General features: G+C 39.5%; 2 protein-coding genes across 5 annotated transcripts in view; one reads left to right on the forward strand and one right to left on the reverse strand.

Annotated features, from left to right (window-relative positions):
* Positions 1 to 13341, reverse strand: part of MAN2B2 (mannosidase alpha class 2B member 2) — a 31600-nt gene extending 18259 nt beyond the window's left edge. For 3 of the 4 annotated variants that reach the window (XR_008576864.1, XM_054824002.1, XM_054824001.1), the window contains exons 1-6: positions 13189 to 13341; positions 9768 to 9914; positions 5132 to 5237; positions 2648 to 2820; positions 1283 to 1398; positions 83 to 260 (exon numbers count right to left, since the gene is read on the reverse strand). Coding sequence is in view for 3 of the 4 variants with exons in the window: in XM_054824002.1 (XP_054679977.1) it covers positions 83 to 260; positions 1283 to 1398; positions 2648 to 2820; positions 5132 to 5237; positions 9768 to 9914; positions 13189 to 13311 (843 nt within the window). In the remaining variant the exon portion in view is untranslated. Of the gene's footprint in view, positions 1 to 82; positions 261 to 1282; positions 1399 to 2647; positions 2821 to 5131; positions 5238 to 9767; positions 9915 to 12102; positions 12142 to 13188 lie in introns of those variants that run through there. The other variant, XM_054824003.1, reaches the window with a different exon arrangement.
* Positions 13342 to 16723: 3382 nt separating this feature from the next.
* PPP2R2C (protein phosphatase 2 regulatory subunit Bgamma) overlaps positions 16724 to 25997 on the forward strand; it is a 201110-nt gene continuing 191836 nt past the window's right edge. Inside the window, exons 1-2 of the mRNA XM_054824004.1 lie at positions 16724 to 16867; positions 17075 to 17155. Coding sequence (XP_054679979.1) covers positions 16852 to 16867; positions 17075 to 17155 — 97 coding nt within the window. The 5' untranslated portion in view covers positions 16724 to 16851. The remainder of the gene's footprint in view (positions 16868 to 17074; positions 17156 to 25997) is intronic.

A 25997-nucleotide genomic window follows, 5' to 3' on the forward strand; every position in this document is an offset into this window, starting at 1 on the left:
CTGTAGCAAAATACCATTGACCTACTGTCCATACTGTAGGTGTACCTGCCACTTCTAAAGCAAATGCTGATCGCACACTTACCCATGGCCACAAAACATCGCTTGTTTGGAACCAGGCTGCTCTCTCCTTAATGTTTGCCACCATGGTTTGTGCATACAGATGGATATTAGTATCTGTAACAGGGAGGCTCATGTTTGGATAAACACCATCTTTTGGTGGATCTGGGAAAGCTGCAATTCCATTCCAATAAAATCCTGATCTAAGGAGAAAGCCATAGGCTATAAACAGGATTTATTCAACTGGGAAAAACAGTTCAAAAAGTGCTGGGATAAAATGCAGATGCATAGGGAATAAGCAGAAAAAAAACAAACACAAAAAACCAAACCAACTCCCCAAACCCCCTCCAGTTTATATCCATTACAAATATTTGGGTTTTAGTGTTTATTTGAGGGTGGAGATAGGGGGAAGGTTGTCCAGTTTTCTTTTCACACTGTGCAACTTTCCAAGTCCCTGCTGCTTACTGGCATAGAACAAAGCAATCATAGGACAAAACGGCAAGCTTTGTAACAATGAGGATGTTCCCCCAAGTAGACTTTGTTTACAAAGAGTATTTTGCTGGATAAGCTAGTGAGCAAAATAAAGTTTTCAAAAGCTCTCAGATTTTTTTCACAAAGTAAATGGAAATATTTAGTCACTTTAGTTTATACACAGATAATATACACCATCTCAGCCCAATATAAAGCTGAAAATCTCCCACAGAAAATCAATTAGCAATGGCCAAGTCCATATTGACTTTCCTGGAGTTTTTAAATCTTAACTTTCCAGGCAGAGAAACAGAATTCCAGTCCTGTTTTGGACATTTTCTGTTTACAGCAGTTGATGTGTTTTGCATTTTTATTCTATATTATTTTGATAAGGACTGACATGGTGCATATATGTACATGAAAGCAGTACCTGTGTTCCAAGTCTCCTGGTGCTAGAAAACATTAAAGACTGTCAATATTTTGAAGTATTTTTAATGCCTGTCAGTAGTAGGTGTCATTTTTGAGCATTTAGTTGTTGGGTACTGAGCAAACTTCATGTATTATGGTGGGTAGCTGTGGATGCTTAATAATCCTGACTCAGATCTACAGAGTCTAGATTTCTCCTTGACCCACTGCAGGTCAGGAGAAAGCAGTAGAATACTGTTGAAAGAAAACAGTCAAAGAAAATGCTTAAATTCCAACAATGTAAACTCTCAGAAGTGATCACTATTTCTGTCCAATCTGGAAATCTTCAGACCTGTTTGAAAAAGGTATATGTGATGGGGTACAGTAGCTGTACTGATCCATAACATGGGTGAAGATCTCCTGTCTTTCAGATAAGGAAGGAGAGCCCTGCCATACAAACTGAAGGTTCTGGAAAACAAAAGAGGTAAGAAACTATTACCCTTGATGACAAGCACAGAAATACCATCATTAACAACTTAAGACTTCGGAGTGTCCATCTTCCTTTCCACCATTTATAATACTTCAAGTGCTTTTACTTAAGACCAGCCAACGGCACCCCAAGCAAGGTCACATACTATATATAGGAAGCTATAGCGTTGCCTCTTTCTATTCAAATTGATGGAGAAGGAGAGGAGGTGGAACACTGCAAGCATACTGCTAAAACCCAGGTGTAAGCCTAGCTCATCACAGGCATTACATCTCACTTGTTTCAGCGGAAGTGAAACAGAAACAGAAGCCGAACACCTCTGTGCTAGAAAAGACCCAGATGTAGTCTGGATTGCACTATAGTCAGTGGGAATCAATGTTTAATCAACTGGAACAGAATTTTTACAGTTTTGGAAGCCTCCAGACTGTAAAGTGCCAGGGGGAAAAAAAAAAATTAGATGGGAAGAGACTGTCAAAAACTCATAAAAGATTTCAGCAGAAAGGAAGTATCACAATTCACTGTAAACATAAGGTGGCAAGTCCTGGCTTGGCCAAATTCAACAGGAATTCTGTTGTCTTCTTCAGAGACACTTGAATTTCACTCAAGATTCATAAAAAACTGCCTAATGCCCAGCTCATACTAGTGAAAGCCCCTTATTTTCACATAATTTAGATGACAGATCAGGATCCAACATTGTGATATGAAAAGAAAAACATGTACTGTGCAGAACATGAAACAAAAACTGAATTAAGCAAAAAAATTATTAGCTGCTACCCTAACTGATCTAGTATTATCACTTTTATAGGCACAAATAAATGTTCCAAGTATGTGCCCAAGCACTGTGCCCAAACATACACACTACATTTTAAAACAGTCTATATAAAACACCTATCTAAGATTTTCTCAGGGGAAGCTGAAACCCATTTGAGATGCCTCCATTTCCAACACTCCTAATTCAATGCCAACTTATGCCTTGCCCAACTGCCTACATTTTCTGTCTTCTTCAGGCTAGACTATATCCTTGACCAAGATGTCACGAAGACATTACTTGACCATATTACACAAATTCAATATATTTCACCACTACCATATGCAATCAGAATGTCACTTTTAGAGAAGAAATACCTATATTTTCTTGCACAGATCAGACAGATGCTTATCTTAATGTCGTGGTTTAGATGACTGTAAGTAGAGACTGGCAATGGGTTCCATTCCCAAGGGTATTTTTACCTTGTTTTTCTGCATGTCCGCCTTCAGATCATAGTCAATTCGAGAAATAAGATGAGCATTAAAACCAGCCAGAGCAAAGAGAGTTGGTGTTGTAGCTGAAGCTCCAAAAGGATCAACGTGCCAAGAAAACTGAGGCCTGACTGCAAAAGTTTCATACAAAAATCCATGGCCTTCTGCAAAGCAAAATTTTTTTTATGTTAGGAACACATTTAAAAGTTCATTTTATAAATTAAATAGGCATATAGTATTGCAGATAAGCACTTAAAGGACAGCTCTTTGTTACTGTTTACCAAAGCATTTAAAGTTTCAGGAATTTAATGATTCACAGCAGAAAGTTTCACACTGAAAATATTTATTTTGCTATGCCAAGTATAACTCATCAACATCACAAAAGATGAATAAGAAAAAGGAATTATGATTAGAGACAGGCCTGGGAAAAAGTACTTAAATACAGAGTAGGTTAAGGCCAACAGCCAGGTTGGAGTCTGCATGAAAACAAGCTGGGGTTTAGTTTGTGTTTGCTCAAATCATATGACCCATTCTCAGAAAATTTCAGTCTCGTATCAATGACAAAGGGACAGGGAAGCCATCCAGTAAACAAAACTAATATGAATATGATCCTCAATTGTATAAAAAGGAAAAAGCCAATGGTTAATAGCCATCTTGATACACAATGCTATTTACAACCAATGTTATTAATTTTGTATTGAAATGAGTTTCAAAAAAAGAAACCCCCAAACCAGAAAGACCAGACAACAGAATAAACTCAAACAAACCATTTAGATGAAAATAAAATAACAGCTAAAAGCAGTAGATTTCATTCAGAACTCTGGTATATATACACTAGGATTCTCATCATAGAAAAAGAAAAAAAAAGTTTGCAGATCTTAATTTCATAGTTCTGCAATTGTGCTCAGAACTATTTGAAAATACAACCATATCTTCCCTGTTTTGGACTAACTCTACTCCAAATTTTAATATCATGTTTGAATAACTGAGGTTGCAAGGCATTCTCTTTTCCCTTCATCTTTCCCATGGTTAAGGTCTTGTCTAGTGAAAACATTCACAAACAATATGTTTATTTTAACTCTTCTGATTGAAGCACATTTAGGCAGAGTTTGCTAGGCTCTTCCAAAACACAGGTGGCTGGACAGACAGGAGAGGACATGAAATATAGACTCCAAATATCTGCACTGGCTTTGTCTTCTCAAGATGAACTCCACACACAATGCAAGGATATGTTTTTTTGGTTGTATGTGAGTAGAGTGCTTTCAGGAAAAATAAATGGGGATTTTAAAATATATTAATATTTTTGTTCCTGCTGAATAAATTACCAAACTTGAATTTTCTTTTTAAAAAACTAATTATGTTTATACACAGAATGAAATATTAAATTAGAAATAATGTTTTTTGCAGCTAACGCCAATGAAAGAAAAAGCAGTATTTGCATTTAACAGAAGGACTCTTCAGTCAATATTAGTATTTTCTTTGGAGAAGTCCTGGGTTTGGTGTACTAAGCCCATATAACAACTTTTAAACACAGGAGACAGATCAGGAGAAAAAAAAAGTTCATCTTCTCTCCTCCTCTTGGCCAGAGTGTGATGTGGTGACTCACTGAGATGCAAAGGCAGCTGCTATCCCTGCACTCCTGATAAATACCGACAAGCAAGGGACAAGGCCAGTGGTGCTGCGCGGTCAGATTCAGCAAATGATAGAAGTGTTTTCTGCCCCTTTACTCTTCCATGCAGAAAGCTGCCCAGAGTGTAGCCCTGAAACTGGCAGGGTTTATACCAGCCATGACAAACAGCTGGTGCTAATACATCTCCTCCCACCCCCCAAAAAGCATGCTGCTCCCTCGTGGCATACTATAGGCCTCTACAGCACAGCGGTGGCATGACTTATCCTGTTTCTTTTTTCATGAACCAGATGGAGATAAACCCAAATACTAAAAGACTCTTTAAACCATCAGATGGAGAGGTGTAACATACAAATGTCTGTAAGTAGAAGCTAGAAGATTAAAATGGAAATAGTGCATCTCTTGGAAACAGGCACCTATTTCTAACAAAGGGCGCTGTTCATGATTACAAATGGGTTTCTTCATCAAGCAAGTCTTTAGACTAAGTTCAGATTACCTCAGTGACACTCTACGGCCCACATTCTGCAGAAGACTTTGCCTACACGATACAATTTCATCACAACTATCTTCACACATACACACGGCCTCTGCTCCAAAGGAGTTTATAATTGACATGGATTAAACTGCAAGCCAGTTTTCAGTAACCCTTCTGTTTTCCGCAGAACTGTTGTGTTTGGTTTTATTTTTAAAGCAAAGATTTTTCTACAGCTAATCCACCAGCAAGTAAAAAATAAGAGATGCTTTAATCAGTTCTTAAAGAGTAATAAAATAATAGCAATCTTGGGGTGGAGAAATGAAAAAAACAAAACCCCCAAGGTCACAACAATGAAAAATGAAAAAATGCATACCCGTCAACTGTAAAATTTGATCATCAATTAGTGTCACAGCTTCATCATGCATCACTTGCCCTCCAATGACAAATTCCAATCGTCCCTCCTGAAGCAACTGATGGACCTATGATATTGAAATTAAGACACAGAACATAAACATCATTTCAGCCTTATCCAAAAAGGCTGCAAATTAATTTCAGATCATAGCACATTACCTGCGATAAAAGAAAGTTTACCAACTGTTTACCAGTGATAAAACAAAGACTAGGGAAAATGTGGACCCTTTTCAGAAGGAAACGGGAGACCTGGTTACTCGGGATACGGAGAAGGCTGAAGTACTCAATGACTTCTTTGACTCAGTCTTCACCAGCAAGTGCTCAAGCCACACCACCCAAGTCGCAGAAGGCAAAGGCAGGGACTGGGAGAATGAAGAACCACCCTCTGTAGGAGAAGATCAGGTTTGAGAATATCTAAGGAACCTGAAGATGCACAAGTCCATTGCATCTGATGAGATGCATCCACGGGTACTGAGGGAACTGGTGGCTGAAGTGGCCAAGCCACTCTTCATTGTATTTGAGAAGTTGTGGCAGCCTGGTGAAGTTCCCACTGACTGGAAAAGGGGAAACATAACCCCTATTTTTAAGAAGGGAAAAAAGGAAGATCTGGGGAACTACATACCAGTCAGTCTCACCTCTGTGCCTGGCAAGATTATGGAGCAGATCCTCCTGGAAACTATGCTCAGGCACATGGAAAATAAGGAGGTCATTGGTGACAGCCAACATGGCTTCACTAAGGGCAAATGGTACCTGCCAAATTTGGTGGCCTTCTACAATGGGGTTACAGCATTGGTGGACAAGGGAAGAGTAACTGATGTCATCTACCTGGACTTGTGCAAAGCATTTGACACTGTCCCGCACAACATCCTTGTCTCTAATTTGGAGAGACATGCATTTGATGGATGGGCCACTCGGTGGATAAGGAATTGGCTGGATGGTTGCACTTAAAGAGTTGCTGTCAACGGCTCAATGTCCAAGTGCAGACCAGTGACGAGTGGTGTTCCTCAGGGTTGGTATTGGGACCAGCACTGTTTAACATCTTTGTTGGTGACATGGACAATGGGATCGAGTGCACCCTCAGCAAGTTTGCTGATGACACCAAGCTGTGTGGTGTGGTCAACACACTGGAGGGAAGGGATGGACCTTGACAGGCTTGAGAGGTGGGCCGATGTGAACCACATGAAGTTCAACAAGGCTGTTACTGTACCTTTATACTATCTAAACATCAGACTTGTCCCCATACACAGCACTGGCAGCAGCCTAGGATCCTGCCTCAAGGCAACCAGAGCTGGAAGATTAAAACAGAAGACACTAGTGCTTCTCCCAAAGTCTTTCTCCTGCTGCATCTGTCTTGGCTTAGGGAAGGCACTGAGTGGCTGGATGAGAGTGCAATATGCAAGCACCCAGGGTTCCCTGTAGTCTGCTACTTCTGTAACAGTTTGGAGACTGACATCTGTGGAATGCAGGAGGGAGGCAGAGCGTGCCATCACGCTGCGGCCACAGCCCTTCTACTCTCTATGCATCCACCTTGCCCTCAAAGCATGGATAGGTTGCTCAGCTTGTGAGAGACAGAATGCTTTATTAAGAAATAGTTATTCCACATGTAGCAGGTTTGCTTGCGTGATAAACTCACTGTTAACCTTCATTTCTCATCTCTTTTTCCTAGTTTAAAACTGTCAGTATATTACAACCTGTTCAACTGTTCAAGATTTTTCTGGGTTTTTTTTTTGTTAATTTTTGTTCGTTTGTTTGGAGGTTTTTGTTTTGTTTGTTTATTTTTAATTTCAGCCACTAGAAGTATGCTGGAAAGTCCAACTTTCAGCAAATGTGCTGGATGAAGAGGAGGGTGATGTTTGGAGGGAGGCAGTAATAGTCTGTGTCCCTTTCTAGAACTGTTAGGAAGTCCTCTGTTTTCAATATAGTTACTTCACTACCTAAATCTTCAAAGATACCTCAAACTTCTGACAATGAAAGTTTATATAAGTATGTATTTTAATCTCCACACTTTTTTTTTTTAATTCTGTCTGGTAGGATGCCAATTCCAGAGCTATTATGTTTATTTCCCCAGGAACCTTCACTGAATGCCCCTGTGTCTGCTGAGATACAACGCCAGATTGTCAATTTTGATTACAATCATTTCAGTCATTCACAATGTTGTGAAAATGCTTCAGGGCTCAGCATTCATAAATTAGTTCCAGCTGACTGTGGTGACTGATTAGCATGCTGGGAGACCAGATAACTGGTATCTGGTGTCAGCACAGAACTGGTCCTGACCTACATGAAAAGCATCTGCGGCTATTATTCCCCATTTGGATGGATGTCCAAAAAAAGATACCTCTGCTCCAAACTTTGGGCCATGGAAACATTTTTTTTTTAATATAAGTTTTGTGGAACCTCTGAGAGGCTGAAAATACAAGAAAAATAATTCATTTAAATAACACCCAATCCTAGGGGGAAAAAAAAAAGAAAACAATATTTCTAATGACAAGCACTTTTGCTGACCATAACAGGGCAAAAGGAAGGAGGAATTGAGACAACTAACACAGCGGTACTACAAGCAGCACGGTGCTATGGTAGTAGAACATATCTGTGGTCCTTGGGACAACTACTACTATCCTTACATCATCTCACCCCTACAAACCAGATGGAAGTGGCTACACATCTTTTTTCTTCTTGTTAAATCACCCAGGGTAAGGCAATAGGAACGGTTCACACAAGAAAATACTGTGGAAATAACATGCAATGAGAACTAAGAGATTCATATCTGGCTGAATACTGCTGCAATACATTTCACTCCTATATATTCTCTTGTCTGAATTATAAATGCAGCTTCAGTACCCAGGCTGTACCTTTTACAAGGTTTTAATGACACCGATCCAATCCAAAGCAGACATTCCAAAAGAAATTAGAATTAATCCTGTATTCCAAGCAAAATACTAAATTAAGACAAAAAAAAGGCAAAATTAAAACCAGAGAGCCTGTACTACAGAAAATCATTAATGCTAGAGTTCAAGTGGAAAAAGCAGGACAGTGACTAGAGTGACCTAATTTCAAGGCCCAATATTTACAACTTGCTAATGTTAAAAACATCCCACTTATGACCAAGCATCATAGCTCTTAAATTAGAGATAAAATGTTTGACACACAGGTTTATGAGGAATTTGGTTTTAATAATTTTAATTTTCAGAGAAGCACCTGTAGAATAACTAGAGAACTAACTAAAAATGTGTAAAAGTAACAATTATCAGTAATCAGGCTAGGAAATTAAAGGCTGAATCACAGGCACTAGTTTTGCACTACTGAGGTCAAATGTGATACACATATACTTTTCTGGATTCCACATTGTAACTAGAATAGATACTAAAAACATGGGTCTTTATATTTGGGTTGCAGCAGCATAACATACTTGAAATAAGATCAACTTACCTTAGGAAGTTAGAGTACCCTTCTGCATCTGCACAAAGCAGTTCCTATCCTATTTTTTTAATTCTCCCACCCCAGACTTACAGTACAGTTTTCTAATTAAAAACAGACAAGAAAACTGTCCTGCAACAGACAAGTATGGGCAGAGTGCGCACACAAAAACAGTGAACTGCCTATACACAGCAAAACTTCTCATACAAAGGTCAGCTGCACACAGGTTGTAAGCTATTATTTAAATACTAAACATTACAGAAAATCCAGAATTTAGTGAAGGGACTAGATTTAAAAAAAAAAAAAAAAAAAGAGAAAAGGCATCTATTTTTACATGACATTTTAAACATCTAGTATTTTAAACAAACTGAAACATAAAGTACTGCAAGTAATATGCTGCTGTTGGCTGGACCCTGGTAACTAGAGAGACCATGGAGTTCTGAGTGAGCACATAGGGGAAGCTGCACTTGTATAACCTCTGGTTTTAGGGTTCAAAACTTAAACATCTTGCACTGCAATGCAACACATGACCAGCTGCTAGGCTGTCAGCCCAGTCTGGTATCAGCATGTTTGTTTCATGCCAGAGGAAAGAAAAAATGACAAATAAAACTTCACAATGTCTTTACTAGGGAAAAAACAATCCTCAAATTAAAGCTCTAAAGATTGAAAGGGATCACAACTTACGAATAAACAAACCCAAGAAACAGCTTTGCTGTTGAATCTACAGTCACCTCTTTGTTGCGTTATCCTTGTTTACACATGGCAGGTTTTTGAGTAGTACTTAACTGGAAAGAAAATCGTTCCTTCTTGTGAGCAGCATTAGGCAGTAGTTTATAAGCTTCAAATGTTTAACAGATATTGGTGCAGCCTCTTTCAGAATCACCCACACCTTATACTAGCATGCCCACAAATAAGAAAGTCACTGATGAAACAAGAACTGTAAAGTGTGAAGGGCCTTCAGTGCAAAGGTTATTACCTCCTACCGCTCTAATCTATAGCTGGGGTTTTAACCTCTTGCAACTGCCTTTAGAGTTAAGGTCCTTTCATAAGTACCACCAGATTCAGAGATAGCTTACACAAGACCTGGGTAAAAAGCAAATGGTGAAGTACTTTGCCCCTCCTTGCCCCCCGGAAAAGAGCGTGGATTCTTTGTTAGCAGGAAGTATGACTCCAGTACAACTTACCTGCTGCTTGTGCGTATCTGTGGCTACTGCATCCCACCAGAGTCGAAAGAATTCCTGCTCCACAGCAATAAATTTGCGCTGCTTTCCTTTCATTAGCTCTTCTACAACTGATGTGTAGACATTTGCTGCGTAAGCATGCATACTTTCCTGCAAAAAAAAAAAAAAGTAGAAAATAAACTCTCTTTTGCCTATATTAAATGGGCTGTTTTGAATACTCATTAGATTTGAGAAAGGAGATATCAAAAACTTCACATTTGTTGCACACTTCCTTTGTACATTCAGAAAGGCCAAGTTATCTGTGATTATGTACAGCCTGTGGGCCCTTCTGCTCCAAAATACATCCTCTGACTGGAAACCTGACTAGATTATGGTGTAATTTCCCCCAAGATCTGCAGACACCAATACAAGCTTTCTTTTTGATGTATTGGGAACAGCTCGTCCTGTCCCTCACTGCTTACCTTAAATCAACAATGCCATAAATGATAAGACTTTGCACCAACATAGTTTAAAAACCCACATACACACTTTATTTTTCCATTTCTGCTCTTCTTTTGATGGCCTGAATTATCAGAATTGTTTCTTCAGAGTGAGTATGACTGTGCTGCAGGGGTGCGCTGCCGGTAGTACGGCGATACATGTAATGTAAATCAAACTATTATGGCCCTAGAAGTTTCAGGCATGAAAAATAACTCCACTCTGCTTGATGTTTTAGGATAAAGTAAAACCAAACTGGCAAAGGACTCTTAGAATGAGTTTGGCTGTTGACACAGAATCATCCAGAATCTGTGCATCTATTCTATGTCATTCCTAAAGCAACTTGTATTCTAGAATGAAGCCTATGGATTTTATTGAAATGGAAACACAACAGTTGTACCCATCAAATAATCTATCACATGGTTATATCCTATCCTATGCTATTGAATGAACAATATCACGTTAACTTTAAAGTTGTGCATATGAACATACTTCATGTACGTTTATCCTTGCCAGCATAACTTCTGCTGACGAGATCTAGTCTTCTACCCTTTACTTAATTTTGAAGTGATATACAATGTCTAAAGGCAACAGCAGAGATCCTAGAATTTCCTGCAATGTCTGGGTTTTCTTGTAACAAAGTTATCTGCGTGTTACAGCACAGTTACTTTAACACTAACCAAAACACTTTTCTACTTAAACTACAGATACTTGCTTAAGAACACATACCACAATACGTATACATACATCTTGAAGTGATTGACATATAGATCTCTCACCCACCTAAAAACTAATGGGTATGATATGTAAAATATGAATCCATAGTTTTAATTTAGGCAAGTTTCCTATACAAGAACCACATTTTGAAATAAGAAGGGGATGATGTGTTCCAAATCAGAAATGAACTTTTCCTAACCCCTTGCTTTCCACAACTGAAATCCAACTATCTTTGTAAAAATGCTAACTTTTCCCCATTAGAATAGGGAAAACATTTGAGTGTAGTGTGAGTGGCTTAAAATACTGTAGTGCTTATCTAAATAATTACCTGTTACGTGATTTCTCAATCAGTTCTTAAGGTTTTTTAAAAAATCAAGATTATGATTACATGCTTTATACAATGTGAAATTTTAACTAAGGCAATAGCTTTTACATTTTACTAATACTCAACAGTGACACACTCAAATGATTGCTAAGGAATTTTCATTTTTCACTGGCAATTGGCTACAAACAATACATCTTAAAATTCAAGTATATGTACAATGATTACAACATCAGGTTCAATTTTAGTTCTTAATAGTTAAGTGAAGTACACTAGATATTAAGAGATGAACAAGGACTTTTCAAATTTAATACAATACTAAAATATTCTGTGTGGTAACTTACTGAAAATATTTTCTTGAGGTATTTTGAAGATTAAGGCAAGCCAGTCTTTATTCCAACTCAAACTATGCTGGAACTAAGGATTAAGATACTACCCAATCCTACAAAGTTCATAAAATCCAGTCATCTGGGTTATTATTATATATAATTATTGAAAATAATTATTCTCCAAACCAAGATACTTGCAAGCAACAACAAGAATTTTCTTTCCAATTCAAATCCTCTATCAGCTGATGAAATACTCTGAAACAATAAGCAGTGATCCAGTATAAATAATAATTATAAATAATTATAAATGGAGAAATGAAACACTGAAAATACAGCATGTTGTCAGTCATGAGGGAAACTTAACAAATAAGCAAATCAAAAATGTAGAATAGATGGGGATCACAATAGTATCCCACCGAGAGTTACCCTTTACTACAGAAACATCTGAAAGGATCCACCGGTAACCTCTATGGTTTTTGACTACAGGACTTACTGATGCTTGTGACTCAATAGCAGATGAACTGAGGCTTCAAGCAATTGCATCTTCTCAAAAAAAAAAAAAAAAAAAAAAAAAGTGTGTAATTTCTTTTGGACATCTTTGACCACTAACTGACCCAAAGTGAAAATTAGTTTTGTGTTCTCTTATGCAACTTCTGAGCAGGAGTTTTAAGTATTAAAGAAATTCACTAATCTTTCCTAAAAGGGAAAGACAAAACACGTGCACAGCAGACACTCCTTAGTGAGCCATTAGCTCTTTTTTATTACAGTTACTCTTAAACATGTGATGCCGTATCACTCTAGCAAGTGAAGTAACCACAGCATCTTTCACATAAACAAAAGAAATTTGTTATTAATTAAAAGAAATTCACATTAAAGAAGAATTCAGGATTTTGACTAACATATCTTAAAGGTATTAACACCCCACCTGACTTATTTTGCTCTACATCTCATTTATTTAGCAAAAATTACTTTGCTGCTACACTTCCATGGCACTAAAGGCTCCAACCCCACCCCAGCCATTGAGGACCTGGGATCCTGCTCTCCTAAGACAGAAAGTTTTCCTGGAGTTTTGGCTTAGGAACAAGATAAACAAAAAGACCAAGAAAATCTGCCACATAATCTAAGCACCAAACAGACTGCAGATTTTCCTTTGAAAAAAAAAAAAAAAATTCCCCAGGAGCATCCTGCTGAACACAGGCACAGGCAAACTCAAAATCCACGGGCACAGCTCCTAAGCTAATCACGCCTCTTCCAAACGAGCGTTGGGATCCCGAAATACCGGGTGCTGGAGCACACTCCAGGGCAGGAGATACACCTTACAAGGATTTAGGCGTTTCTCTGCAGGTGGGTAGGTGTCAGGACAGGAGCAGGCAGACCCCCCCCGCAGCCAGCCTTACACGACTCCGGGTAGTTTTGCAAGCGTGAAGGCACACAAGGAGCTGAGCTGGGGCAGCGGAGAGGCCCGGCCCCATCAGCCGACCAGCCCGCCCCTACCCCGGCCGCCGCCAGGCCGTCCCAGGAGGGAAGGCGGCCGCGCCGTTATCCACCCCGGCCAGCGTCGCTCCGCAGGGGGCCCCACCTGCACCGTGTAAACCCAGCCGACGTCCATGTGGCTGTGGGCGACCACGAAGGCCCGCAGCTCCCCCCGGCCGTCGGCCCGCGGGAGGAGGCCGAGGAGCAGGAGGAGGAGCGGGGATCGCATGGCGGCTCCGCGGGTTGCCCGCCGCACTTCCGCGTCCCGCCGGCCCGGCACCGCCTCCCGGCACAGCGGCCCGGGGCGGAGAAGCAGGGCCTGCATGCCGCGGCTCGGCTGTCAAGGGAAGATGCTTTGTGGTGGTGGTTGTTTTGTTTTGTTTTGTTTTGTTTTGTTTTAAAAGCTACAGCAGTTTTCCTTTAAATGAGAGGATTCTGGGGCACAAGGGGTGCCTTTGGCTTAGCCCCGAGCTGCTCTGCAGGTATGTGAGATCCCTAGAGCAGGGTGCAAGAGCCAGTTAAACCACAGGCTGACGAGGTCCTGGTGGCTCTTGTTGATAACTCTGGGGCTGGTTTTCTTATAAAACTTGATTGTTCAGGGAGATGTTGAGTTCTGCATCTTGGATGACTATAAATCCCTATGGGTTTTTTTGAGGCAATTCTTTTGAATTGAATGCAAGTTCTTTATTTCAGGGTATAATAGTTCATTACAGATTATTGTCTGCATCTTTGAAGTTCTAGCAAGACTAAATTTTATTTTAGGCAGTTGACCTTCTGATCCCATTTAAATTGGTTTTATGACTTATCATTGCTAGCAAGAGGTGGACCCTGTGCTGAGAACTGAAAAGGTAGACTCTTGTCTCTGCATAAAATACTATCAGAAAGGAAAAAAATCCAACCAATAATTAAAAAATCTTATAAGGTAATGTAGCCCAAACAATCTCCTCTGAAGTTTTGTCTGCAGTTGCACCAGTTTCTGCCCAATCTATCATTGTGATATTAAAAGCCAAAATAAAGTATTTTTTTAAAACTTTGACTCTTTAAAATATGCAGAACTGTAATTTGACTACGTTGCTTAAGTTCTAGTTTCAGTAAATTATGCGCTTTTAACAATGTTACAATCCTGAAATGACAAAAAATGTCATACCAAACTTTTAGTTCATTTTCAACAGTGCAAAAGTAAAGAACATGAAATGAAGGTGGTACCTGCTCCCACCTTCAAGTTTGCCATTAATTTAGCATTACTAGTTTCCAAATCTAATTAAACCAGTCATCTCTCTGAAGAAAACAATCACAAATAGCTTAAGAGTGTCCATCTATAGACTTACACTGATAAAAGTAAAAGATGAATTCATACTGGACTAGCTGGTGCCTGGGTGCAAATGAAACCATCTCAATATTCAAGATACCTGTAGAAACAGATCAATCACACACTGTAAATGTGATTTGCATCTATCCCCTCATTTTAGAAAGAAAAAAAAAAAAGCATGCTGCATTACATGTCAAACTGGGTGGATTTTTTAACATATAAAGTTCGTAGATATTTGAAGTCCAGAATGAAAAATGATATGTAAGTCAGTAATACTAAATTGAACAGCATACATTTCATAAAAATTAAATGTTGTATGAATGGATTCTCCCAGAACAGGGCCCTTGTTCGCGAATTTATACAGTAGACTAGAGTTTTCTCCAAAAAGAAGAGGCTAACAGTGGAATGCTAAGGTTAATTTTATTTATGATAATACCTTGTTACGAAGAGCAATCAAGGTCTGTAGGTAATTTGTAGGGGGAGTTAGTATCACTGTAGGCAGCTGGATGAAGCTTCACTTTTAATACAGCTCTAGGATACCCTTTTTTTCCCCCAAATCATCAGCCTAAACCTTTTCAGTTCCAAGAAAGGTAGTGCACATCCAGCAAACACATGGCTTAGGGATATACACACACACATGCTGTCTAAATGAACTGGTATTCTTTTTCCTCAGAAGGCATTATGGTCTTTGTAATTTAGGTGAAGTTCCTAGGAAAGCTTAAGTGTTGGCGTTTTGCTTTGTTTCTAAAAGTAACTGAGAATGTTTGCAGAATGTTACTCCCGTTTTAAACCTATTTTCTTCAGAAAGTGTAATTGTCCTCCTTATTCTTTCACAAAGGCCACAGTGTGACACTATCTTGGTTGCAGTAGAGAAGAATATAAATATTTGAACAGAATTCTTTTATTAGGAAAAATTGAATCAAACTGCTCACAGTTTACAAACCTAAAGGCGTCAGGAGGGTCTTCACTTGCTGCAAAAAGAGATGAATGTAGGTATAATAAATAGAATTTATGCCAAAAATAATGCTTTCCCATCATTTACATACTGTTTCACAAATAGCAAAAAGCTAGATGGAGGAGCCAGTGTAACTGTGCCATGATGGCTGCCTACTTTATCCTCTTGTTGGCTCCCAATCTCTTAGTATGGCTTGATTATAGTCTTCCTGTATTATTTCTTAATCTTTTCTCATTTGCCCATACAAAGTGTGTTTGCTCTCTTTGACATGAGCTGTGCTATACGTGGGCCTCTGACACTGTCACCTCAAAGAGACAGAAGATGTAGGCAGGATGCTGCCAGCTATAAGCTAAGCAGTCACAATCATGTTAAATTAAATACCAAGAAAGCCACCTGGTGAACAGAACAATTATCATACCTTTGCATTTCCCTCCTGTGGTGTTTTTGGGGTGGATGTCTGTAAGAATAAAGGCATTTATTAACATAAGTTCTCTCTAGCTGACTGTTTCAGCATTTTAAAGTTTGCCATGCCCCTAAACATTTTCCAGCGGAGGCAAAGGTCACTACACAGGGCACTTAAGCTTACTTGATGACAGGTTTGCTTTCTTACTTACCTCTCATGGATGCTGTACAGACAGTTTGCAGATCCACAGGGGTCCACAGACCAGATGAAAACCACTTTATAGCCTTGCAGTGATGTCAGCATATATAAAGCCTGACAGTTTACATGGTATTTGCAGCCTTTATGGTATGATAGCCTACATTGCCTAGGGATGGTAACAGAACTGAGGTGAATGTCATGAGGAAAGTGCAGCTGCCGGTTCTTGATGTGGCGAGCCAGGAGAGGCCGTATGGACGCTAGCATGGGTGACACTGGCGAGGTCCTGGTGTGTGGTCTTCCCCGGGGGTTGTGTCCCCAGGCTCCTGGTGCAGCTCGGGATACGCACCTGTGGACTCCAGGCTGGCCGCACGGCAGACGCGCATGGCTGAGGCACTGTGGAGGGACACAGCCCAGCCGGCGGCACCCGACAGGGAGTTCATGACTGAAGTTGAAGCCCCAGCAGAAAGGAGCCTCAACTCCGGTCCGCGGCGGGAGGCTGGAGGAAGGCCAGGCTGTGGTGTCGCATCCCGCCGCCGCCGCGGCTGGGGCTCGCCTCAGGCAGAGCGGCCGCCCAGCCCCGCCCGCCCCGCCGGCAGTCCCCGGCCCTCCGCCGCGGTGCTGGGGCCGCCCCGCGCCCGTTCACACCTGTTGGGGCCGCGGCAGGGCCGGCGGTGCCGGGCGCGGCGGGTCCTGGCGAGGCTGCGCCGCCTCCGCCGGGAGCTCCGGGCGGAGCCTTCCCTCCTTCCCGTCCTCCCTCCCCCGGCTCCCTGAGCGCCCCGAGGCAGCGCCGGCTGCCTGCGCCGCCCGCTCCGCTGGGAGAAGGAGGAGGCGCCCTGAGCTACCGGCGCTGGGAGCAAGCAAATAACAGTTCAGAGCACTGGGCGCCTTTCGGAGGGCTACACACATGTCCCACAAGCAGGGTATCTGGAAACGCTCTCCCTTCCCTCGGCCCTCCCCGGTCCCCTCTCATCCCTCCGTTCCCTCCTCTGTCTCCTCCATCTCTCCTCCCCACTCCTCCGGCTCTACCTCTCTCCTCTGCCGCCCTCTTCCCCTTCTCCCTTCCTCAGTCCTCTCCCCGCGGCCGGCCCTAGGACCCCCGACTGACTGTGCCTTTCCTCCCTGCCCAGTTGGCGCCCCCCCAGGCGAGAGTGCGGTTGACTGGTGCCTCTACCAGCTCAATGGAGCAGCCGAGTTTGAGGTCTCTGAAGGTGAGTACAGGGGTGCCGAGGTGAGACGTGTTCCGTTGACCACTGCTGCCCTGGCTGCCAGCGTGTGGAGAAACATGGCTCGCTGGTGGTGGGAGAGCGAGCGAGGCTGAACGCGGCAGCTGCCTGGGCCTTGTGGGGCAGCGAAAATGCTGTGTGGGCCCAGCGCAAGAGGGAGGTGGGCTGGCAGGGGGTGGCTGCCGATGGTATGTGTGTGTCGGGCCTCGTGTAAGTGTCTCGGCTAGTTTTGGTTTGGGTTTTTTTGGAGAAGTCGGGTTTTGCAACTAGCGGCCTAGGTGGCGTCGGTCCTATCGGCCTTGGCATCAGTGTCTACTGGTGTGAGGGAGGCTGTGTAGTACCTGCTGGAAAGTTTTCTGGTTTGTTTTTTTTTTTGGTGTCCCACTTAACTTTGAAGAGAGAGGTAACCTGGAAAGTTTTATTTTTGAATGTTCTGTGATCAGAAAAGGAACAGCCTTTGGGTGCAAGGGCAAGAAAGTCTCCCCTCTGAACCATGTGTAATTTTGAACACGCAGAGCATTTAAACTTAGATGTCAACCTATATTTTCCAGTATGCCAGATGCATAGTGTGCAGTGTCTGTGAGCATATTTCAGTGTCTGTTTTCAGTGAGTTAAGTGGAGCTAAGACCTAATCTCGATGTTTTGGTCTGTTGGTGGTAGGCATTTACTGTTTGCTAGGGCTTAAAATGCATCACAAGTTCAGCTGAACTGAAAAACTTTCCAGTGCTGAGGAACGTGACGCGCTGTAATAGGTTGTCTTCAGGTCAGACATTAAGGAAAGCTTTTCAAGAGTGAAGCACTAGAATATATGGGGTAGGTAGACAATGAAATCTCATTCACTTGAGATATTTAAGGTTTGTTTCACAAACATGGGTTGAAGAGATAAAGCTTGCCTTGGGGCAGGTAGATAGATTAGCTTTATTATCTGTGATTCTGTGGGATGTGAAGTTTTGTGTTACGTCTTATGTTTTGCTGTTGTGAGAAGTGATTTAAACCCCAGTGTACTAATAATAAGCTACAACTTGATCAAGGCTTTGGAGTAAGTTTAATTTTTCCCCCCCAATTATTCCTTGGTGGTTTATATTTCAAGGTATACTTAATAGTGTGTTTAATTATATACACTTGCATACTAAAACATTTCTCAAAATAAGTTGTGATTTTTGTGCCTAAATTAATCTTTTTTTTTTTTTGTGAAACTGCATACCAAACCAGATGTGATGACGATAGGTGGGGGTGGAAATTACATCCGTGTGAGGGAGTGTAATGAGTGAGTGGCAGCATTTCTTAGGCATCATAGAATGTTGAAAACAAGCTTTAGGTTGGCATTTACTTTCATTTAAATCTTTGAATGAGTAGAATACGCTTCTTAACCTTGTTTTTCTGGGTAAATACCAGTGTTGCAGCACTGTTTTGAGACTATGATGTTTTCTTCTCAAAGGGTGTTTTATTCCTTTTTTTTTTTTGGTAATCTTTTGTCACATGACACAATTTTAAAAATTAGTTTGCTAACTCTGACTTCAGTTCTCTTTAACACTGGCAATTTATGGTTGCCCAATTTTACTCCATGACTTAAAGGAAATCTTACGTGTTTTCTCTTCTTTACTCAGCATGGGAATATGTGATATTCAGAGAACAGGAAACAGGCTGAAGCAGTGTAATTTGGTCACATAAGCAATAGAGTCAAAGTCATCTGCAGGTAGTAAACCCTGCTTATGTTAATAGGGTTCTATATAAATATGATATACATTTTCCAGAATACATGTTGTCTGTTAAATACCACTGATATCTAGGAACACGTACAGCAATATAATCAGCATGCTTTGCAGAAGTGAAAAACAACATTTCAAAGAAAGGACCACTACGGCAGGTGGCTTGACCTCTTTTGCATGCCAGTGGTTTGGATAAAGTCCAAACCTTTTCCTTTGCTGAAGTTTGCCTCTATTAAAATAACTTAAATTACATAGAGCCAAAGAGATTTCTCAGCTTAAAATGGATTGTTCCTATGACTTCCAATACAGATTTTTTTTTCTATCTTTATCACAGTTCTTTTTACTTTTCAGAAAGGCTACAACTGTGATTGCAGCTGCATTGGTTAGGACCACCTAACCAATGGACATAAGGACTAATTGATCTATATTAAATATTATTGTGTGTTTATCTAGATATATATCTGTACAGATAAACATTTACATACTCATATTTGAAGTTCAAGTACTCTGGGCACATCTTGCTGCTTTTGCTATTGAATGCATGCAATGGCCTCGCGGTACTCTGTCAGTTAGACTTCAGAATTCTGTTCTGCACCATTTCTGTCTTAGACTAGGAAAGAAAATTATTCTTTTTCCAAAAATAGATGTGTTAGATGAAAAACATTCATTTACATAACAGAAAAGTAAAATTGCATATTTCAAATGCAAGGAAAAATAGAGCATGGTAAGTAAAACATCACAATCAAAGCCAAGATAATCATGTTTGATTTAGTCTTGCTGCCTTGAAACAAAACCCTATTTCAAATATTGCTACTTCTATAATTAACATCTAAGTGCAAAATATATTTTATTCATGCTAAAGATCTCAAAGCACTTTGCTTGCATTAAGTGCAGCCTCACAAAAGCTGTATGAAGAACAGCATTAGAGTATCCATTTACAGGCTAGCAAAATAAAATCACATCCTTAATTTCTATATTTCTATAGAAGCTGAATGTCAGCTATTAAGCAGTTAGTACTTGCAAATTCTGAAAAGTCAAATCTTTTACCGTTTGCCCAGACTATCTAGTGGATGGTTAACAGGACTGCTTATTCCAGACCCTTTGCTTTAAGTTCCAAATCACATTAAATTCTTGTAAACTTTGTGTAAGTTAAAGCATGTTTGAAATATTTGATGCTGTAAATTCTAAGCTGGCATTATGTTATTCTAGATAGCATTACATTCAGTAGTGATTACATGGTTAATGAAAAGATTGAGTCAAAGATAATATTTTTAGTTTTTACTCTTAAAGTTAGCTGATCAGCATCAGAGGCTTGAAATTGATTTACAGTCTAAATTTTCTTTTCATCCATTTTGTAACTTTATGCTCTTGTGTGGCTGAAAGCCCTGTGAACATTAGTGCCTTGTGAATTGTCATGTGAACTTTCCTGTTACTTACCTTACGCTGCTCTAACATTCTATTTCCGAGTAATTTGAAGAGACATTTATTGAGAAGATAAGATGGATTATAAACTATTTTGTTGTAAAGGTATGTTTGAATAATGTACCATTTGAAGGAACTAGAAGACTTGTAATCACTGTCAGGTTTACCTCCAATAGCTTTTTGTTTACTGTAGTTTTCAATCAAAGACAGTAAGTCTGGATTTGGTTCAATACTATCTTTTCCATTATTACATGAGTTCCATGGAAAGCAATGTGATTGCACAAGCTTACAACTGAAGTAATGTCTTTGTGAGTCATGCCTTCATTAGTAAGGTCTAATTAAATAGGAAGGCTCCATCTGTGGATGCTTTTGCATCTCAGTCGTTTTTTTGGCTGAACCAAACAATTGATTTTTCCTTGGTCTCTTATAAAAAGGCACGATAGCAGCTCTTTTTCTTAACACTTCACAGTTTGCCAACATTTCTTTTCAAGTATGATCACCACGAATGGATGTTGTGTTTCCGAGAGGCCTTATTTGGAGGGGTATGCTTTACAGTTCTGGGTTCCCAGTTGTCCAATTTGGAGATTTAGCGAAGTGAGCTGTGTCTCTTCTGCACCTCACAATTCTGGGTTTCTTCAAAGGAAACCAAGGTGCTTAGAAGGGACTGGTATATCCCTTGTCTCACCCCAGCGTACATTTAGGACACTACTAGCTAGCATACAGCACTGCAGGGTCCCTCACAGGGCTCGTGTGCACCCTAATATACACTCTGATGTCATGTATGTGGATGATACTATTATTTCAATCCTACTTCATACATCCCTGTTTATACATTCAGCAACTCCTTGTATTTCATCCCTCTTTATTTTACAGTCACTTATGTTGGTGTTTGGTTGGTTAACTATCACTGATGGCTGGGGGCTGCTGCAGCGCAGGGAAAGTCTTATCGTCGTACTTTGCTCCCATTATGACATTTTATGTGGCTGTGTGAGACCAGACCCAGTAAATGACTCTTTACAAGAAAATATGGGTATTTGATTATACTTGTATTTGTTGCTGCACAATCTGATGTTAAGTTTCAATATGAAAAGTTCAGCATGATCGACAAAGAGGAAGGATTAAGGTATACTGAAATTATATTTATTCATATGATAGCTTTACTTCTAGTGATACCTATCTACAATAATAGTCCATTTACTGATATTTTGATCTATTATTTATGGAGTCTTCATTTATACATGGCATGTATAAATCTTTCATTAAAATATTTTTGTAGATTACTATAAAAAAAGACTTCTTGAATGACAATAAAATACTGGAAAGTATATGTACTTATGAAAATGAAAAGGTGATTGGCTTATTTAAATTTCTCATTTGTTTCTTCCTAATTTTGTGTTGTGATTAAGAGTTAGTTTGATTTTTAACGAATAAATCAAGTACGTTAAGGTGATTTAATTGTGATGATTTATAAAATCCTTGCTTTCATAGAGTTTCTATTGGAACTTAATATGGGTGCTAGAGTGTGTTTTCTCCTAAAGAGTCATTAAGTGTCGATTGACCATAAACCAAATACTTTGTTAATTATTTTGTTTTGTAAATATCTGACTAAAGATGTTAGTTCCTTTTCAATAACCTGAAAAGTGGTGTTGCTGTTTGGATGAAGCTTGAAAAACAGATTCAGCTTTTTTTTTCAAACCAGATTTTCCGATTTTCCTGCCCTTTTCAGGGACTCCACTCACTCCCTTTAACATGCTGTGCTTGTTTAGCTCTGGCTCTTTGATGCCACAAGTTGTGGCCTTCATCATCTCAGTTTCCGGAATGTGGTCTTCAGCCAATTGCCTTTTTACTCTCTAATCTCCCATTGATCCTTTTACTTTCCTTCCAGTCTGCCCCTTTTTAATGTCTTTACTTACATACTCAGTCAGGTTTTCTAGTTTCTGTTGTTTTCCTCAGCTTTGGTTTTCTTTTGCCATTGTCTTCTGTAACTCTTCTCTCTGCTAAGGGGATTGTGGGGGGTCTTAGTCCATTGACTGTTCCAGAGTCTGGCAAAGGGGTCTCCCCTCTGTGTCACTGGAAGTCTGCCATTTGCAGCAGGTGCCTGCACAGCAAATCTTAGCTGTTTTCCCTCTGTCTCTTACTATTTCCAGGTCTACAAGGCTTACCATTTTATATGATCCTTTCAGTTCCATCCAAATAACTCCTGGCAATTTTGGTTTTATCATGCTTGAATGATCAGAATTTCCTTGGGTGTTTCAGTTGGCGGTATCCTTTAAAATGCACTTGGTATACATATCATGAAAGATGAAATCACACTGTTGTGTGCCTGATTATGTGGGTATTAGCAAGTCAAAAATCATGCTTTCAAGTTATCTAGTCCAGAATTTAACAGGGACATCTTTTATGCTCCCTCTGTCTCATTAAATATGCAATAATTTAATTAATGTAATGATTTTGTAATAAATAATAACACTGATGAAGTAAACAGTGATTTTCATTGGGGCCACATTTGCAATTTAGACTAATTTTTGTATTTAAGTCAAACATTGTCATTCAGCTTGAATGGTGATGGACAATTTAAAGAGTATAGAATTGCCTGTGGTTCCAGCTGAGAGGCAGAAAAATCACCAGATCTTCACAAATCCTCCTCTTCCATTATAGGTCAAGTCAGAAAGCCAGGGTTCCTTTATGGAGCTGAGTTTTATATAGGGGTAGAGAGTACCCATTTTCTGATCTTTCCAATTCCAGTTTATAAATGTGTGCAGAAATTGCCTGAGCTGTCTTAAAGAATGTCTGAATAGCTGATGTGCAGAGAAGCTTTTCCTACTGTGCAGTTTTTTTCTATATGAACTTGTCAAAGCTGAAATAAATTCCAAGAAGATAAGATTCTTCTGTTTCAAGAATTACAACCCAGAAGCTTAACTTCTGCAAATATGAATTCAGAAGCCATATAGCAGGCCATACAGGTGGGAAAGTGACCTGTTTTTAATATTCTTATTTATCAGTTCTTTTCAGTAAAATGTATTTTTCAGTAAAATGCAGAGAGATTTAAAGCAGAAGTCAATATCTTTTCTTTTGCATGTTTGCACTGTCTGATGAAAAAATTCCAAAATGATATCAAGCTAGTCAGGGGTTTCAACCACCTTTCTCTCCGAGTATGCTACTCAGATATAAACTACTTATTCAAAATAATGGTCAGTAGCTTGCATCCTTATAAGTCTTTGTGTGATCACCTAATGGTATATGACAAAACCCCAAAATAGTGAAAGGTGTTATTTACTAGCCAAATTCAGCATCTTGCCATTTAAGTTGAATTGTCATTGTTTGGTGATCCAGAAGAGGGAGCTACCTCATAAATTTCTAGCAGTTTTGAACTTAACAAGTCTTTTTTAAACCCTCTCTTTTTTTCCTTTTTTTTTTTTGTTTGGTTGGATTTTTTGTTGGTGTGGTTTTTTGGGGTTTTTTTTGTTTGGTTGCTTTTTTTTTTTTTTTTAAGACTGGATCCAGAGATTTCATGTGATGCCTTTTTGGTCACTCAGTTCATAATATTTTCATTTTTAAGGACATCCTTAGAGGCTTAGTCCTTTGATTTCCTTCAGGTTTTGGTATCAGTTCAGTGTTTGTCTTCAAACATTGTGCTTGTATAATGCCCAAAAACCTTTGGTTGATATAATGATTGCAGTCCCTTCTATTTAAACATACGTGTTTCTGACTAGCATGTCATGGATGTTGATAGCCGTTTTCAGTAGCATGCAGGAAGAACTTTGTGGTGGCTGGCCTTCCTCAGTGCAATTCCATCTGAGATGAAGGTGGCTTTTGGGTCATTGTAGTATTTTTTTCTGTGTAAGGGCTGTTTCTTCTGTTTCTCCCAGTAAGTCCATTTATGGGCTATAAAAGTAAAGGACCATGAGGTACAAGGAAAAGACATTATAACACGTACTTATTAAAACTTGCACTGATGGTCAGGAAGGAGACCAGACTTCTCTGGGCATATTTTAAAGGGCGTGATGTAGCTAGGTTCTGGTATTCGTTGGTTGGTGGAACTCTAGATTGCTACCTGCTATGATCATACATCTTGTCAAAGCCATCCTACCTCCAGGCTCATTGTTGGGCATGTTGGGTTAAGAACTGATGCAGTGATGTGACTTTGTTTCCTAAGGTAACTCTAGTGCTGAGAAACAGGTGAGTCTTTTTCCAATTGAATGATACGTTCCCTGTTTTTTATCATTAAAAGCTAAGGAGGATGCTCTTAGTATTATGAAGCATGTCTTTGTTTTTCATCAAGAAGAGTGAATACAGAACTATGCTGCTTATTTCTTTGTGGGTGATCACCCTTAAACATTTCATGCGAATTTTGAGGTGTCAATGGAGCCTTCTTTTTCTGGAGATAAATACAAGGTAGTAAAAGTCCTTGCAGTGCCTCTGAAGGGTGAGAATGAAGCATTTCATTTGTTATCGACATTGAATCCTTCTGCATGTGGTAGTATCTTGCTGTTGACTTCAGATTTCCAATTAGTAAATCTCTAAATACGACTGCTTTCAGTGAGAGTACCACAGGATTCCATTCATGCCTATATGTGGTATTGTCATGTGGCCTTCAGGTTACATATGCAAACTGCTCTGTTAGAGCATGTAGACATTACATTAAGAAATTGTGTACAACATTCCAGAAGTTAAACGTACCAACATGAAGAACTCTGTGGCTTATTTTGAGTTATTTTCTAAAATACTTTTGAAAATTCTTTATGTATTTTTTACATGCACACAAATGTACACACACAGACTTTTTCCTTACGTTCATGCCAGATTTGTATAAAAATCAAAGAAAGTTAAATTAGATCAATGTACATGTGTTTGACTTTTTTCTTCCTCCAGGAGGTTTCAGAATAACTACATAAAGAAATACTATTTGTTTTATATGCATAATATTTTGCACATGTGTGATGCATGGCTATTATAGTTCAAATATATAATATTTTAAAATATTTGTATGTTTTTAAAACTGATGACCTATTTGTATGTTTTTAAGTCTTCCATTAAATACAATTTCTTTTCAGAATGCATACGTTCCCCAGATGTTTTGGATATGTTTATTTACAAGTATGTTTTATAGAGGCTCATGTCACAGCTAATAGAGTTGACAGTTGGGCTGATTGCAGGAATATGCAAAACGTTAACCTCATAAATCTTTCTCCACCTATTGTATTATGTAATTTTTACCAAATATTCAAAAGTAAGATGCAAGAGACAGTTTCATTATTTTAGTTGGAACCATTTTGGTATTGCAGTTAAAGATGCGGTATTCAATCCAGAGACAATTATGTCTAGACACTAACAGAGGCCATTGATTTGACATTGTATTCATAGAGAGGGCATGTGTCATTCAAAAGGGAGTTGTAAAACTACTTAGCACAGTTACATTGTTAGTGATGTGCCTTTCCATTTGAAACAACTGCCATAACGAATTACCATATTTAGTAGAGTCTTTTTGGAATCCTGAAATGAAAATAACCCACAGTTTCTTTGGGAGATAGGAATTATATTAATATTCCTTCTCTTTATACCCAGAATAAACTCCTGTGTTATGATTAGACTCAAAGATGCAAGGTAGAAGTGTTATTCTTGCAAGACTTAATGCTTCTTGTTAGATCTGTCTTATTGAGTAACCTGCATGATCTTTGAAATTTTTAATACAGACT

Source organism: Grus americana, chromosome 4 (genome assembly GCF_028858705.1).
Source record: "Grus americana isolate bGruAme1 chromosome 4, bGruAme1.mat, whole genome shotgun sequence".
Classification (NCBI taxonomy): Eukaryota; Metazoa; Chordata; class Aves; order Gruiformes; family Gruidae; genus Grus; species Grus americana.